An 18,382-nucleotide genomic window follows, 5' to 3' on the forward strand; every position below is an offset into this window, starting at 1 on the left:
CTGCTGAAGAAAATGATGAGAGTAGCGAAAACTGTGAGCTTGTTTTCATTCTTTGATAGCTGACGTGATGGCTTTAACTTTTTGAGCTAGGGGTACAGTGCATGCCCTGACTTGCTATTAGGATGACAGAGTATCACAGTCCTATTTGAGATATGCGGAGGCAGTCGTATGAAGAGTGAGTGCTGTGTTTCGTGCTAAGCAGCTATTAAGAGATCTCCCGTCTTTTTGTGTTCCAGAGGCTTCCACTTAACTGTTCTTAGTGATTTCAGAGCTTAATGCTGCTTTGTTTAGTGCAGTATTACTAGGTGCAAGAAACCCTAATTCTTCTTTGTTTGGTGTTAGGAAACAAGGCACTTTTCCCTACTAGTGTTTCTCCATATTTTAGGGGGCAATAAGGTTTCCTTTTTCCCCAGTCTACCTGGTGCAAAGGTCTGTTTCTTGTCAGCTGAGTGGCTGATTTCATTCTCAAGCCAGCTCTTTAATTTCATAGCATTTTTCTTTGTAGCTTGAAAACCAGCAGGAACACTGGCTGGCACTTAACTGATGTTCTGGCAACGGTTGCTGCACAGATCCAGACCTTCTGATTGAATGATTAATATGTTAATCCCCCTTTTCAGAACTGAAGTCCAATAAAAATTGAAAAGATTTGTGAGTGTTCAGAAATATAAGGAGCTTTTAAAAGCAAGTGTTTTTCAATTAGAGAGGCAAGAATACTTCTTGTAAAGTTCTTTACTTGCATATTTAAAAGTTTATAGTGTGTTGTAAATAATAGTTGTTTAATTCAATTGAAATTATTAATCCTCGTTAAATACAACAAGCTAGTTGTGGTTTGTGGGGGGGGGCTGGTTTGGTTTGGGGTGGGTTTTTTATTTTTTTGCATTGAGGCCTGAAATTGTTCGGTCTTAACCTCTGCAGTGTATTGATGTGAGATAAATATGTGATATCTCTTTTACACAGCTATAAGTAGTTCTTCTACTGATGACAGTGATGAAGGAACAGATGAAGAAATAAAAAGTGAAGAAAGTGACATAGAAGAAAGGACAGAAATGGTATATTCATGAGCTCCTTAACAATGGAATTTGAACATCTGTATTTGAAAGTGTAAAAACTGAAGTAGATGAAATGTAGGCCATAGCTGGTTAGTTAGCTGAAATTAAGAGCATAATTTTCTTACTCCTGGTGCTTACTGTGGTTGAGTTTTTGAAAAGTATAGGTGATGTCATATTATTGTAGAATTATATTAATCTAAAAATACACACTTGTTTCTTTTCCTCTCTTTCTACACATAAGGCTTATGTGGAGAAAACGTAGCAAACTAGATTATCCAGATTTGTGGGTGCTGTAGAATTTTATTGGTCTATGCAGTTTGGTCAAATCCTAATAGCAGCAGGATCTTTCTGGCTTTTGTATTTTACTATGAAACAGGCACGTCAGCTCTGATCTTAAATTAAAATGTAGAAGATTGAGTTCAGGGAAAAAAACATTTATTTTCTCTACTTTATTGAAAAGATAATAGAGCGTAAGCAGTTGTTCTGAAGGGCTGTGGAATCTAACTGTTACTGTGTGGGTGATCTGAAGCAGCAAAAGCTAACAAATTTCTGTTAATTCTTTTCTGTTAAATGCTTAAGCAAATGCTAAATTAAGAAGAAGTTCTAAAAATAAATTTGCAGGTGACTTCAAAGCAGTATAGTTAAGTTGCTTACAGTAAGGCTACTCTCCACTTAAATGTTTACTATACTTTATATATTATATTTTTGTATGACAAAACTTGATTGATATTGTATCCTGACTACTGAAGTTCTTTTTCTCTAATTTTCATAAGCACAACCAAAACAATGTTTCTTGCACTGGTCTGTTGTAGAAAGAAGAACAAGACACTCACACAAAAAGAGACATGGAAGAAAGAGCAATAAACATAGAAATTCCTAAAGTCTTGAAAAAGAAACTTGAGGAAGACTGTTACTATATTAATAGAAGAAAGCGGGTATGAAATTAAAGATATGAAATTAACGTGCACAGCGGGGTGAGGAGGGTGTCAAAAGTAGTTCTTGCATATAACAACTCTTGGGTTTTTTTGAAGTTTATTGTAAAGGTGAGCTTAGTATAAGAAAGAATAAGGAGTGTAGGGAGCAGACTTCTCTATAGCTAAAACAGTGAGTTGTCATATTTAAGAATGTAACGTTTCAATACCCAATTGTGTTTTAGAGTGCAGATTGTTTTTTAAAGCTGGAAATGTAGTAAGGTTGATAACCTGACCATATTTTTGTTTCTCCAGATGTTTGTAAAAGATTGATAAAAAATGCTGTTTAAGGGTTCAGATTAATCACTCCTTAAATAACTTCATGCAATAGAGACTTATTAAACTAGTCCATATATTACGAGCTCCTGTTTAGCTTGGTATACTTACAAAAACAATTAGTAAGACATTAATTTGTTGTTTCTTTTTCAGCTAGTGAAGCTTCCTTGTCAGACAAATATAATAACCATCCTGGAGTCATATGTGAAACATTTTGCTATTAATGCTGCTTTTTCAGCCAATGAAAGATCTCGGCACCATCAGATGACTCCACATGCTAATATGAATCTTCATTATGTGCCACCAGAGAAGAAGTAAGTAATCTTTAGTCCAGTGCTATTGTCACCTTGCATTCTGTGTTCTGTTTCAAGGTTGTTCCACTCTTACACAGCTTTTACTGTGATAGATGTCTGTTTATGGGGCTTAAAGTGTTTGACAGATATGTATAGTGCAGTATCACTGACAAGTTGTTATCAGTGAGAAAGTCCCTATAATCTGAAAAGTCATTATGCAAAAGCATCAATTTCTCCTTTTATCGCGTAAGTTCGTGTGAATATTGTGACCCATTTTGGAAGAACGCGCTGCTGTTGTCTACATGAAGGATTTTTTGAGCGCTGAGAGAGTATCTGGTATAAGGATTCCCTGCTTAGATAAAGCTGAACAGGTTCAAATTTTATAAAGGATGAGAATTTTATACAAACACTTGTAGAGAACTCCAAGTGCAGGTGACTTTTTTTTTTAATTGACATATCTTCTGAAATCCTAGTGTCAATATGAAGGGAAACAATATGTGTAGTAATGCCAATCGTGTTTGTTAAAATTAATTTCATCTTAGTTGCTGTTTTCTCAGCAGTATATTCTTCTACCATGCTACAAATACAGTGTGCTAGCCCTGCATGTTTGCAGTGTGGGGTTTTTCTCTTTGTTTTTTTTTTTTTTCCTCCTAGGTTAAAGATTGTCAATGTTTGAGATTGCTCCTTTCTCTAACTACACTGGGGTGAAATCTTGTATTTTATTGAAGAGAAATCTTGACTTCTGTTACCATGTTCTATTTCAACATTGCAGTTACGTTATTGCTTGCAATACTTTGTTCTATGTGAATGTCTTGGTTTATACTGATGTCATTCATTATTTAGCAAATTAATGATACTTTCCTTCTTTGTAATATGATCTCCCAAACAAGAAGTTAGATGAGACATCAGAAAGATGAACAGAAGGCTGTATGCACATTATGATTTTTAAAGGCGTATGTTGAAGTGACTCAATAAAGAAGGTGCTTTGATAAGGAAAATGTGTATAATTTCAGTGATCCATTAAGCAGGAGAGATCCAGCTGACAACCTTATTGTATTGCCCTTACTGCTCTAACACAGAAGGTAATTGACCTTCTTGGATGTGGTAACATTTCTGCACATGATGGTCTCCTCGCCCAACTTATGTATTGTGTCTTTTTTTAAAAAAAAGTGCATTAGTTTTAGCAGGTGGTGTGGAATGTTAATAGGAGGTACGGAATTTTTAACATGGTCACTGTGGCAGAATGAAATTACTGTTACGATACACGTATATGCACTTGAGATGTGAGAGATGAATACTTCTCTAGCGCTGAAAGGTGTTGGAGGTGGGTTGGACTCAGTGTTCTTGGTTCTGCTTGTAACAGTGCATCTACTCGCCACCTTTGTCCTTTACACAAGCTCAAAACTGAAATTTCTAGTAGTCTCTAAATGTAAAGCTTTGGTTACCAGGAGCAGGCCTTTGGAAACTGATCTCCAATGCAAATGTATCTTGTTTTATTGGCTCACTGGATATCTCCTAAGCAGAACCTTAAATGTGTCTTAGCAGCTATAGAGCAAATTCTGCATATGCTTTTTAGACAGAGATTTAATCTATTAAGTACTATTTCTGGCAAGTACCTCTTTTTTTAGCCTAATAAACTTAGAAAAACTATATAATGCTTACATGAAAAACTAACTTTATTTACAGTAAAGTAGATTATTAATCCAGTAAATAGTAATATAACAGAATAATTGTATGATTTTGTTTGACTTTATTAAGCAGACTTAAAATTTGTGTTTGTCTGAAGTTATCCAACAGCAATCACTGTCTCTTTAAGTATGCTTTTAATACTCATCATTACTTAGCGATGAAGTCAGCATATCATAGTTAAGACATTAATGATCTGTATTAAAAGGAAATTTTCTACAACTGCACTGAAAAATTTTGACATGCTACTTTGAAATTCATATTTTTTTTTTTTTGGTAGTGTTGAGCTATGTAAAGAGATGGTGGATGGGCTGAGAATAACCTTTGACTTCACACTTCCATTAATTTTACTCTATCCATATGAACAAGCTCAATTTAAGAAAGTGACTTCATCAAAATTCTTTCTTCCCATCAAAGAAAACTCAACAAATACTAACAGGTAGGTTGGGTATACGAGTGTAATATGGCTTCTCGTGTGGAAAGTGCAATAGAATGTGGTTATGTGTTCAGAATAGGATGATTCCTGACAGACTTTGACTTTAAAATTGTCTTAATAAAATTTTGAGCTTTACTGTGAATTGTTGCCTGAATTCAGGTTCTGAATTTCTGCCTGGTTAACCTCAAAAGGAGTTTTTACTGACTAGTGTAGAATTGTGCTGCAACTTTGTGGAGGGAAAAAAAAAAACAAACAAAAAACATTGAAATGTAAATTTGTCTTCATTAACTCTTAAATTTGAAAATAAATATACTTCCAGAAAATAGTATTTAAAAGAAGGCCTCCTTGATAGTTACTGAGAGGAGACTGTTAATTTGAGTAAGTGTTTAACAATATCTGTAAAACTAGAAGGATCTCTTTTGGGGGAAGAGCCCTGATCTTTTCACTTCTGTAAAGCTGCCTTTATTTCCTAGAAATCAGGAGGAGCTTTCCCCAAGTCCTCCTCTGTTGAATCCACCAACACCTCAGTCAACCGACAGCCAGCCTACAACAGGGGAGCCAGCCACACCAAAAAGACGAAAAGCTGAACCCGAAATCCTGCAGTCACTGCGACGCTCTACACGCCACACCTCTAACTGCGACAGGTTATCAGAAAGCAGTGCTTCCCCGCAGCCTAAACGACGACATCTTGACACCCCAGCTTCTATGCTGAAGCTCTTCTTACACCTGGAAAAAAGTAGGGTTTGCTTTTTAAATTACTGCTTGAAACAAGATTTTAAGTCTTCTTTTTTAATGTCATGTGGACTGTGAACTGAATGATTGAAGTAGGAATTCATTACTCTTTGTATCAATTATTTATCTCTGAAGCTTATACCAAAGGGAAAAATACAAAGCAATATCCTCAGTACTTTGGTACTCTATTTCTCAACAGAATTCAAGGAGCTTCTTTTCTGTGAGCCTACTCTAAGATAGCATTTATAGAATTCCAGTATTTAAGACTTTAAACATTTTAGCAGCAGCCCTTAGCTATGTTTAATGGTGTATAGTTCCAATAAACAGGTAATAAAATTCACTTATTTCTTTTGTTTTTTCTTCCCTTTTGAAGAAACCCCTGTCCATAGTGGATCATCCTCACCTATAACTTTGACTCCTAGCAAAGAGGGGAGTGCGGTTTTTACTGGCTTTGAAGGCAGAAGAAACAATGAATTGAATGAGGTAACAGATTTTTGTTACTGTCCTAGATTCAGTGATTAAAGGTTTCGTTGACCTCAGAGTAGGACTGTGTAAGAAAAGGTTTTGTCTGTATTATTTATTTAATCTTTGATTTATTTTTTTTAGTTCTGCACAAACTAAATTGTTTATGGTGCTATAAAGATTTCATAACCAGCATTTTCATGTCTTATGTTTAGGTTTTGTCCTGGAAATTGATGCCAGAAAATTATCCACCAAGTGATCAACCTCCACCTCCCTCATATATCTATGGATCTCAACATTTGCTACGGATGTTTGGTAAACTGATGCAAAGATCTGTGCTGAATCAAAATTGCTTTGTTTGGTTTTGTTTGTTTTTTTTTTTTTTTTTTCTATGACTGTATCTATGTGATTTTCTGTTTACTTTATCACATTTAGTTTTATTTGTGGAGAAGTATACATTTTAATCAGGTGAAACTCTTAGACTGTTCATAAACTTGCTTATTTTGCTGTCTTTGTAAGCCTTCATTTAACAAAAGTAAACAAGCATTACTTCCAATACACTGTCAAACATCATTAAACTGAGCAGCATTTACTTTCTCAGCATGTTTCTTTTAAGTAAGGTTTTGAAAGATCACTGAGTAACTTGCAAGGAAAAGTGGAGGCTGCAAGGAGAAGAAATTTTTATGTTTTTCTTTTCTATATAGTGGATAAAAGTAATTAGAAGTTGCTTTTAAAAGAACAGGTGTAAACATTGTTTCTCTTACTTACAGTGAAGCTACCAGAGATACTGGGGAAGATGTGCTTTCCTGAGAAAAACCTGAAGGCTTTAGTAAAACACTTTGAAATGTTTCTGAGGTAATGTGACACAGTGCACTGTAGCAGTGTTTGCATCGTTACATAGATCTAAGCATTCTGGGATGGCAAGAGGTTTTCAAAATAAGATGTTCATTTTCTGTAACTGAAGAATATGATAAAATTAATATAAGAATTTAATAATTAAAAAATGGAATAAAGATTAATATAAGATTTTTGATTTTGTAATTCAAATTAAAGGGAACCTGAACTCCCTACTTAAAGTCTTAATAAACACAGTGCTGGAGAGCTGAAACATAAAAGTTAATTTGATAGTATGTATAGAATGACAAATCTGACTTGGTTAAGAAGCATGTTTTGTAAAGAAATACAAACTCTCCATTGTTATTTTTGAGAGCATAGTCTGAGAATTTTAATGCTGCATTGATATTGGCAGGAAGAGAAACTCGTGGTTTAGAACATGTTTTTCATTATGGTAGGGGTTTTTTGTGTTTTTGGGGTTTTTTTGTTTTTAAAGAAAAGTCTGTCCTAATTGAACTTCAGACAGAAAGGTTTCTCTGTTATGCAGTGCCGTGGCTTGTAGAGGAACCCAAACTCTTTCTGACCATGCCAGCTCCATGGCTGGAGTCAGTATGGTCATACTTGCACCATGATCAAGTTTGTCATTTACTCTAGTTAATGTCTCTGCATGATATTGTAGTAGTAGTTAGATATCTAGTGTGGCACTGTGTTGTGCAGCATTAATACAGTGAAAAATAAATTTGACAAGTAAAACTTAACAGGAGAAAGTGTTGTAGATGGTAAACATTTGGAACAAATGTGGAAATCCTAACTTAATTTTGGTCAAACGCTCTTTAAGTAGCCACGTACTGAAAAGATAAATAATGTGTCAGTAGCATATCAAAAGTCCTGTTAGAGATCAGGGAGATTAAAGCTTTAAAATGCTTTTACTTTGTTTATTGGAAATAAAAGGTGTCCTAAATGTCAAAGTTTCTACAATAAAAAAATTTTTTCTTGAAGCATTTAACTTTTAAGTTTTAGTGATTCCTTTTTAGATCTCTAGTTTGTTAGATCCTTATTAGTATTCAAAATATCTGTAAGTTTAACAGGACAGCATTAGTGCTTATTGTTGGAAAGCTATTTTTCCTCTGAGTGAATATTGTTTAGGATGCTTAACTCGCTGTGGATCAAATCAATTTTTATCAGACCTCTGCCTGTTTAGATTCTTCTGTGTGATCTCTTTAGCATCTTCATACCCATTCTATGGATGAGCTGTTGTGGAATGGAATAGAGGGAAGGAGGAAACGTCCCCCATTCCCTGTACAAGTAGGGGCATGATTAAACTGAAAAGTTCTAGTGGTAGTATCCATGTGTGTCTTACTTTTCCATCTCACCGTCTTGTTGAAAAGCGTAGTCATCCATAAATAGAAAAAAATAATTTAAAAAAACAAGCCCAGAAGATGTTTCCACATCAACATTTTGAGGTTGGACTGAACTGTGCTTTTGAAGCAAATCTCTCTGAAGTTCCCACTTACCGTGCTTTGTGTTGTGCTGCAGAGTGCTCTGAGTACACAAGCTGTATTCCTTTTGGAAAACACTTAACCAGAAGTGTGCTCCTGTACTAGGGGTCATTCAGCCCTCAAGACCAGACTACACCTAGTAGTACATCTCGTACAACAAAATATTCAAGGGCTGTGTATTTTTTTTCAAGTGCTTTCTAAGCCAGTGTCATGTATGTTTTCCTGATGCTGTTCTCAAGGTTCCTTTTTTATGCTGAAATAATTATTTCTGTGGTTTTGTCGGTACTGATCAAATTAAGAGCCTTCCTGAAAAAGCTTCCAAGTTACAGTTAATGCAGTTTGATCGTAGGTAACTTTGTCATAAATATTCTTCTTAGACTAGTTTCCTTTTACTAGCTATGCTGCTACTCAAGTAGGTAATATAGAAACCAGTGCAAATTGTTAGGTTTTTTCCAGCATGTATTCATGGGGTTTTAGGATGTCTTTCATTTGAGTATTTCTTTCTTTATTCCATATATCATTGAAAGTAGTCAAACAGTAACATTTTCTAGAAGCTTGTTCAGACTTGATTTTTATCACAGAAATACTTCTGCATTATCTGTTGCTCATCACGAGAGAAAACCTGAGGCTGAGGTGACATCCTGTACTAGTTCTTCAGTTTTCACATTCTGTCTTTCCTTTTTGGGATGGAAAGGATTAATGAATGTTTATTAAAAATATTTTCCATCAGTTCTGTTCTGTCTCTGGCTTCCCTTTCAAAAGGTAAGAACTGTCCTACATAGTCTGCAAATGCCACTATTAGATGACAGCAGCAAGTTTACTTAAGACTGCTTAATTTCTTTTAGTGAATTGCTCTGGAGTGACAAGCTGAAGTACTCTTCTTTGTTTTTCTAATAGCAGACAAGGCACCGAAGCTGTCTGTTCACATTAATAAAACTGTTTCTGAGTCTTTTTTGGATTCTACGTAGAGTAGTCCAAGCATAAGTAGTTTATGTATTTTTAAATAAAACTTTAATATGGTACACAACTGATTTAGTTCTGGCATAGATACTTATTTAATTTTGTGTTATGATTTTATGGCTAAAGTTTACAGTTTCATTTAACATTTGTATTAATAATCTTGTGGGCTGAGAAACTGAGACTTATTTAATATAACACTTAGTCTAGAAGCTTGTTTTATTGAGTTTACCCAGTACTTGATACATGCATTAAATTCACTTTGAGGTGCTACATGGGTAATATTTTCCAGTCATGCCCCTCAGATTGCTGCTAGACAAGATTGATCTCAGTTTTCCAGACAACATATTTTTAAGGAATCTATGAAATACATCTTTGAGTTTTATATTAACTAGAAGCTACACCCTTTGCGTTTAGTGCAGCTTTCTACAGGTGTGCACAATGAACATTTCTTCATGGAGATCAGGAAATTTAATTTCTCCGTTACAGAATTTGCAGAAGTAAAGAAAATCAGTTTCTCAAATTAAGTGGAAAGCTCTTAGTCTTCACTTCAAATTATTTAGCTGTGAAATAATTCATAATACTTTCAGAAGTATAACAGTCTGAAATGGACTGCATTGACAAACTCGCTAGTTGGTTTCACTGAACTTCATTTACAGTTTTATTTTAGTCTTCAGGAGCAAGCAGTGGAAGGTAACAGAGTAACTGGTGCCTACTAACTGGTAATTTTACTAGCAAAGGACCTCTGATTAAATCTTCATGCCTGTTAATAGTTTGTGATTGCCTTTTAACCAATTCCATTATTTCAGCCGTATTTTTAATAAAGTGGTGTCATGTTCTGTATTTTATGACTTCTGTGCATTGTGAGGTGCGTAGCACGCCTCCAGACCCTGATGAAGTGATGAGAAATGATAGGCAAGAAAGTGCCACTCTTTGTTTTGCCGTTTCCATTGCTTTGAACACAGCTTTGACTTGGAAAACTGTTTTGGTATCAGAGGGATCACTTCTCAGGACTCTTGTCCAATAAGAGATACTTAAAAATTAAGAGAATATGACATGTCTGGTTTTGGAATAGCAAGATCCATCTTTACTAAGGTAATAGCAATAAATGTAATTTGTATATTAGGAAAAAAAAGCAAACCAAAATGGTACAGCACTTCAGAAAGCCATAGGTATTTTGACTTTCATGAACTAGGGAAGAATAAGTGGTGAAATACTTCTAAAATAATGCTTCTGAAATTTCTAATACATTTTTCCAGATGAGGTCAATATGTAGTATTTCAGATTGTGGAACACTAAATGATTAATGGTCAGAAGCTTTGGTTTTGTTAAAAACCCACTGATATTTCAAACTCAGTATATCCTGTAAGTTGTCTTTTTCATTTTAGATCTCATTCTTTGCCTGATGTTTTACAAGCAGGTTGTATCTATTGTGCCACTCTGCTCCATGGGTAGAGAAGCATTTTAATACTGTTGAGTATTTTATGAGGAGGAAGCCAGATCAGAATATGACCAAGTTAGAGGGGCTGTGATAATAAAATGTGTATTTAGAAAGATGACAAGTTGTTTGAAGTAACCTTAAGAAATAGATATCTGGTTTTAATAGCATAACACTTTTGGAGTGTAGTAATTGTATTATATGTAATTGCATTGGTGAATTATGACCACTAGTCTGTGCTAATGTGCAGTTAATGAGAGGTTATTAGTGGCTTTCTGAGAATGAAAAAAAATTGAAGCATGGCACATGGTGAATGGAAAACATCTTTAGGTGAAGTTGCTTGTGATGGTGGTCCTGCTCATTGTGACTTAGTGAAGTTGCAGGATGGCCACTGATTAAAAATCACTCTTTGAAAGATCACAAAGAATGCAGTTCTGCTGCTGTTTCTTGTATTGATTAGGGCTTTTCTACTTGCCTCTCAATTTGGGGATTAACTGGTTATTTGACAGCATAGCAATTATGACATACCACAAAACTTTATGGAATTGAAACCTAAACGTGAGAAATCAAGGTTCTGAGTGTCAGTGGACAGGTGTGGGTTTAAAGGCACAAAAAGGTAAAGGAACTCTTTTTTTTTTTTTTTTTACAGTTTTGAAACACTTGGAAATGAAGGAATTTTGCTTGCATAGTGAATGTATATGCCTTATTTTAGGGTATTATTACTGTTATATATGGACTTCGCTATATTCATTGAATGTGTAGAAAGGTAACCACCATTTTGGGTCCTTTCAAACTTTTGGCACCTTTAGGTAGAAAGCTTCTTAGTCAAAGAGTACTTGGTGTTGTACAGATTCTTATTTTCAGTAGGCTTTTGTTGTCTGGTTGGTTGGCAGAATCTGCTCCTCTGTGCTTATTGTTCTTGACTAAGGCTTGATTGCTTTGCCAAAAATACTGAGACTGCGCCGTGTGGATTGCTTCTCTTTGTGCTTACCAAATCATCAGGTGCCTGGGTACTTGATTGAGGAGCATATTCCTAATCATAATAGCAGAGGTTTGGATCATGTATCTAAAGTGAGAGGTTGCCCAAAATATTTTAAGTGTTATGGTAGCTTTTTTAGAAGGCAGCTCTATGAACTGATTCTGGGATCTGTACTGGCCTTGGCAAAAGTGAGTTTTCATCCACAAGGCCAGCTGGGGATTCCTGTATTGAGCTCTTGTAGGTCTGTTTTCCCAAAGGGTCTACTGGATGTTACCACTTTCAGTTTTCACTCACTCAGGCCTGATTACCTGAAATGTTATGTTGGCAGCTTGGCACCTTCAGAGTTCTCTGCACTTGCCCTTTAAAGGCCAGGAAAGGTGATCTCAGTTTCTGTATGTGGATGAGTGGCAAGAGTCCGGTCAACAAAACAAGCCTGGTGGTTCCTTTGGTGTGGTTCTTGAGACATTGAGATGAGAACAAACATCTGAAACTTCGTTTCACTTGTTCTGTTGACTTCATTGGGGTTATGATGAACTTTGTGATGGTGAGCTTTTTCCCTGAACAGCCTTCCAGATGGAGACATCCTCATCAGTTGGAGGGGGTGGGGAGCAAGTGGTGGCATATGCTTTTGTGTGACACTAAGCCTTTTAGTTTTCAAATCCCGCATTTGAGTAGTAGTCTTGGAGAGGAGATAGCTTCTTTATCTGCAAATGACACTTCTTTTGATGAGATGACTCAGTTAGGACCCATCATGCTTTTCAAACAAATTCCTTTAGGTAGATCATTACAGTTGCCTTTAAAACAGCATCTGGCCCAGGCCACTGATCTCATTAAAGCATCTGTTTACCTTCTAGAACTCAGAGCAGTAGCACAGTGTGCAAGGTGTCACCTTCCTGGAAACATTTCCTTTTAGCTTTGTATTCTTACACCTTTATGACTGAAATTGTTATTATTAAGATTATTAATGTTTTTATTTCTTCATAATTTTCACACTTTTCATACCATCCCTGATTTTACTCATATGATGCTAAATGACATTTAGAAGAGTGTTTTTTTCATGCAGAGACTGTTCAGGTAATACATTGTGTTGATGCTGTCAAGACAAAGATGTTTTCACTACCAGATGATGCTCTTAAAGCTCATATTAATTCAGTGACTCTGTGGAATATTCCTGACATACATATGTCAAGTGGCCTTTTAGTGTGGATAATGATAGTTCTATGGCTCTTTCTGGTAGATCTGCCTGTAACTCTCTAGCCAGATGGTGGTATATTTGTGAGGCTCTTTCTTGGAGTCAATTGAGGTAAACTTGTTTAGGGGCTGCTACACCTGAAGATGAGAACATAGGAATTCTTCAAGCTAGGTTGCCTTGTCTCCATTCCCTCTAGTCCCTTCTGAATTCTTGCTCTTCTAGAGACCTGTGGTAGAGAGGTAAATAGCTGCTTTGTGTCCTCTTACCTCTGAGGAGTGTAAAGCATAACTATTCTCTTTATGGATACTTATGATGAGAAAAAAGTTTGCAGTCTTACGTCAGGATATTTTTGTGGACTGTGCATCTCAAAACTCAGTTGCTCATAAGCAGTTTCACTGTGTAGGTGCATGTTTATGGTCTCAGTAAAAAAAATACAAAAAGGAAAAAATGCAACAGGGGACTGATTTTATCAGATTTGTAAGTTAAATAATTAAACAATTTCTGAATAGCTATACAGCAATGTACCTTCTGATGTATAAAATGCACATTGGCTCTGCTTGCTAAGTACAGCTCCCTCTGTTTTTAAATCTTGGCTCATGACTTGCAGGTGCCAGTGAAATTGATCATTGTGCTATTTCAGCTTTTCCGAGAGCAAAGCATTAGTGAGATATCCAGTAGCTGAGAGTCTTGTGAGGCTCCTGGTATTTCTTTGCCAGCTTTCTGAACTGCGATGTAGTTTGACTAGAAAGCAGCTTGAGGAGTGCCACTGCTCTTTCTATACAGATACACAAGCTGACCTTGTGTCCTTTTCCTTGTTTTCTCCCACTTCTCTGCAGAAAATAGTTTGTATCTGCTAGCTCTGAGGTATTTTGCTTTTCACAACTGTTACATTAAGAAAAGTGTTCTACATTTTACTTCATGCATTTTCTCAGCTTTGTTTTTTGGTTGTTGTTGTAGTTGTACCATAAACATCTCTGCTAAAATTTCTCTGCTTTACCATCTTGCACCAAATTGGCATTTATGACAGATGATCTTAAACAAAAGTCAGGAAACTTGTAAGAGAAAATGAACCTGTTTCCAATTACTTGCCCTTAAAATTCTGGGAACTGCCAGCTACCCAATGTCTTCTACAGATTATTTTATTGATGTTCTTTTAAAACATACTGCATCATATGACCTAGCACTTGGTACTGTGTTTTACAGAATGTTAGCCAATGATACTTAAGATTTTCTTTGGCCCCTGTAGTTTGTACTCACTGTTTATCTCTTGAAGTAATTAATGTGTGTTAATGAAGACTTATTAATTAAATTCCATTTGTAGCTCATCTTAATCTTCATTAAATCGTAGATCAGTTTGGGTTGGAGTTAAAGATCATCCAGTTCCAATCCCCCTGCCATCAGCAGGGACACCTTCCACTAGACCAGGTTGCTCAAAGCCTCATCCAACCTGGCCTTAAACACTTCCAGGGAGGGGGCACCCACAACTTCTTTGGACTACCTGTTCCAGTGTCTGACCACCCTCACAGTGAAGAACTTCTTCCTCATATCTAATCTAAACCTCCCCTCTTCCAGTTTAAAGCCATTTCCCCTTGTTCTGTCACTCCCTGCCCTTATGAAAAGTCCCTCCCCAGCCTTCCTGTAGTCCCTTCAGGTACTGGAAGGCCACTATAAGATCTCCCTGGAGCCTTCTCTTCTCCAGGCTGAACAGCCCCAACTCTTTCAGTCTGTCCTCATAGGAGAGGTGCTCCAGCCCTCAGATCATCCTTGTGGCCTCCTCTGGACTCGTTCTGTCAGGTCCATGTCTTTCTTGTGTTCGGGTCTCCAGAACTGGACACAGTGGGGTCTCATGAGAGCAGAGTAGAGGGGGAGAATCACCTCCCTAGACCTGCTGGCCACACTTCTGGATATCTCCCAGGATACAGCCTTCTGGGCTGCAAGCGCACATTGTCTGCTCGTATTGAGCTTCTCATCCACCACTACTCCCAAGTCCTTCTCTTCAGAGCTGGCCTCAATCCACTCATCGCCCAGCCTGTATTGACATTTGGGGTTGCCCCAACCCAGGTGCAGGACCTTGCATTTGGCCTTGTTGAACTTCATGAGGTTAGCACAGGCCCACCTCTCAAGCCTGTCAAGGTCCCTCTGGATGGCATCCCTTCCCTCCAGCATGTCAACCGCACCACACAGCTTGGTGTTGTCGGCAAACTTGCCGAGGGTGCACTCAATCCCACTGTCCATGTCACTGACAAAGATGTTGAACAGCACTGGTCCCAGTACTGACCCTTGAGGGATAACCAAGGGTTTGATTGTGTGAATTCTTTTTTTGTTTCTTTGGATTATTTTCTAAGGAGTATCTGTCTCATGAAAAAAAACATTTTATAAAGTATCAGAGCAATTTATGGCCTGGTAAACCTAGTAAAGTAGGTGGTGAATGGTTTTAGTGACAAGGGCTAGTAAATCACTAAGTCATGTTGTTCAGACAGTGTATTAATCAGATGTTGGTGGCTTTAATCTAGATTTGTCCTTTTTTTTTTGGTTCAAGAAAAGAATAAAATATTTTTTTCTGGCCCATTCTTTTGCTGAAGCTTAACCAATTTGGATTCATTGCTTAGGAGTTCACTGCATTTTGTTCTTTCAGGGGAAAATATTTCCCTTATGTTTGTATTTAATTTATTTAAAAGCCTTTATTTCTGTGAATAGGAAATTGGTATAATGCAGCTGTAACATGCTGTAATATTAAAATAGTTTTTTTATTTAGCAAAATAGTTTTCATAGAATATTTTTAAAAATTTCTCTCTCAACCTTAATTATGTGATCATTTTTTGCTTTGTGCTTTTGAATAAAATTGTAAGCCGTTGTTGGACCCAGTGAGAAACTAGTGTAGTGTGAATGTTAAACCTGAAACATTTACCTCAGAAACCAACCTAGGTAGGTCCCTCTATACTGTTAATTACAGAACTCTTATGAAGTAAGCAAGTAAGGAAGAAGTTGACAAAGTGCCTTCTAGGTGACACACTGAAAGATTGCTTTCTTCTTAAAATCTTGTATTTCTCACTACTTTTCCTAGAATTAGTAGGATCTAACCATTTATTTCTCCAGCTTAGCACTTGCTTGATGCCTGTGTTTAAGTAAAAGGATTGTGTATGGAGAAAAAACAACCTTTTTTCATTTACCTGCATTTCTGTGCTGTAACCTTTCTGTATGAGCTCTCAGCAATTAATATATTCCTGATTAAATTTAGATTGCCTTATATAAAGAATCTTTTCAGTATTCTTTGATGCTTTGGCTTTCTTGAGATCAAAGGACATGCCTAGTTCAGACAGTGTAGCTGAGAGTGAGGTTGGAGGAACACTATGGTTTTAATTTCATTCACCTGTACTTTTTTTTTTTTGCTTTGGACTTTGTGTCCAGTGTATTCGTTTGTAAAACTGATATTTTTAGCTTCCAGTGGTGAGGTCATCTCCCTAGCCGGTGGTTTTTGAGCAAAACCGGGTTCTGCAAATGACATTGTTTCCCGTTGTTTCCTTTGCTTCCTACTCTTAACTCAGAGAACCTGTAGTTAGCATTTTGCCATGTTTGTATTTGTCTTTGAGAGCCATATTTAAATCAGATACTCATGACGGATGGAGACCCTAAATGCACAGGCTCATAAAAGAACAAATCATAGCTTTACTTACCTTAGAAGGTAGTGTTTCACTTAATGATTACTGGGCACTTGTAAAAGATGCTGACATAGGGATAACTGAAAACCCTGGTTTTGACATAAGTGAAGAGGGTACGTTGAGCAGGTGGCTGACAGAAGTTGCAGAAAGATTTCTTCATTTTTTTTTCTTCTATGATAGTTCTTTTCATTCTTTTCCAAGTGTAGTTTCAGCTTTCAGACTTTGTAAGTTGAACTTGAGCAAATTTTTTAAATGCTATTTAGATTTGAGAATGATAGGGGAAGGCTGCTTCTCACTATGTAAAACTTGTAAAAATAGGGCAAGTTTTTTGCATGCCAAATTTCAAAGTGTAATAACTCTTAATTTCCAGAATGTGGTTTTGCTGAGCTTAGAAATTAATTTCAAAATAGGTTTTCTCTTAAATGTTTCATGTTCTGTTCTTTTTTTTATGTGCTTTCTTCTCAGGTTTTTAGCAGAATACCATGATGATTTCTTCCCAGAATCTGCTTATGTAGCTGCATGTGAAGCCTACTACAGTACTAAAAATCCTCGGGCAATCTACTGAAGCTATTAATAAAGATTATTTCCTACCATATGTAGCCCATGACAATGCTATTTTGCCACATGGCTACAAAATGAAGATGAAAAAGGAATTAAAACTTCTGTAGTTAAAGAAATAAGGAAATATCTTCTGTGATGGCTGGATTACTTGGGAATGGACAACTTCTTTTCAGAGATGTGTATAGACTACATTGTGAGTTGCTTAGAGAACTTAATGTAACTCTGACTCCAGATGAACGAAGAGGCCTTGTTCTGACTTCTAATGCATAGGACTGCATAGGACTATTAAGGAGCAAAGGAGGCAAAAGCAGATGCATTAGCAACAGGACATTTTAATGAAGGTAGATCATCATGCTGTGTTTCATTGTAGCTCAACCTCTCCAGCCTGAGAAGTAAGACTTGACTACACAGTTACATGAAGAGAATGTGTAAACTGGTATCTTACGGACTTTTTTCCTCACAAATTGCACTTCATTTTGTGGAACTGTCATGATAGAAAAGATTGCTTAATATAAAGGTGTTTTTGCTGTTTGGCTGGCATGACATCTGCCTCAAGAATGACGTTGTTGCTTGAATGAAAGATATGTTGCTTACTTTGCACTTTGCAAAGGTGTATATAGCTCTTTTTGTGGTAAGGCTGCCAGAGTTCCAAGGAGAGCATACATTGCCAGTGATTCAACATTTGCCTGGGAATAAGTGATTTCCAGAGCCATTTTGAAAGAACTGATTTTCTACAAGTAAGTGGAGAAGTCAATAAAGTGGTGGCATTTTAACTGGCAAACACTTTTCTTAATAAAGTTCACAGTGGCTGCTGTGTAAATGTGTGATTTTGGCTGTCTGAAATGTTTTGTTTGTGGTTGGTTAGTATTTTTGAGATTGCAAAGTGTGCATATTACAAGAGGTGGGAGTATTGACAACATAAGGAGAGAAACCTTTTCTGTATCATTGGGTTTTTCTTTTACACACGTGAAGAATGTGTCTTTAAACAGTTTTAAACACTTGAGCTCTGGAAATAGCAATTCAAAGAGAACTGAGTTCCTAGAAATCTGACAACGCATTGATTATAAATTTATTGGAATACAATTTTTGTGTTGATTGTCATCAAAACCTCCTCCATGACTTAGAACTCTGACCTTCAGAATCCTCTGCTATGTCAAGACAGACCCATTTTTTTAAAAGCACTGGGAGAAAATAGGAGTCAAGGCTCGTAGACTGCTCATTAATCACTCTGTAATCCTCTGTCATTCAGAAAACTTGTGGTAGAACACTTACCTGTAACACAAACCTTAACACTTCCTCCTAGATTTGCAGAAACTAGTAGTTAGGAGCAATCATCTTTCAAATATAAATGGCATGCT

General features: G+C 36.5%; 1 protein-coding gene across 2 annotated transcripts; it reads left to right on the forward strand.

The window, feature by feature from the left end:
- The first annotated feature begins 8 nt into the window (after nt 1-8).
- LOC104518756 (MSL complex subunit 3) lies at nt 9-17,356 on the forward strand. Of its 2 annotated transcripts, XM_010163752.1 has the most exons (10): nt 9-33; nt 958-1,049; nt 1,862-1,984; nt 2,450-2,610; nt 4,556-4,714; nt 5,185-5,447; nt 5,817-5,926; nt 6,121-6,220; nt 6,676-6,760; nt 16,929-17,356. In XM_010163752.1, the coding sequence occupies exons 2-10, from the start codon at nt 1,047-1,049 to the stop codon at nt 17,026-17,028; spliced, it is 1,104 nt and encodes a 367-aa protein (XP_010162054.1). In that variant the 5' UTR covers nt 9-33; nt 958-1,046; the 3' UTR covers nt 17,029-17,356. The 2 variants fall into 2 exon arrangements, with proteins under 2 accessions (XP_010162054.1, XP_010162047.1); XM_010163745.1 differs by lacking the exon at nt 958-1,049 and having other exon boundaries at nt 16-33.
- The last annotated feature ends 1,026 nt before the right edge of the window (nt 17,357-18,382 follow it).

The sequence above is a fragment of the Antrostomus carolinensis genome, unplaced genomic scaffold (assembly GCF_000700745.2).
Source record: "Antrostomus carolinensis isolate BGI_N321 unplaced genomic scaffold, ASM70074v2 scaffold8540, whole genome shotgun sequence".
Taxonomy (NCBI): Eukaryota; Metazoa; Chordata; class Aves; order Caprimulgiformes; family Caprimulgidae; genus Antrostomus; species Antrostomus carolinensis.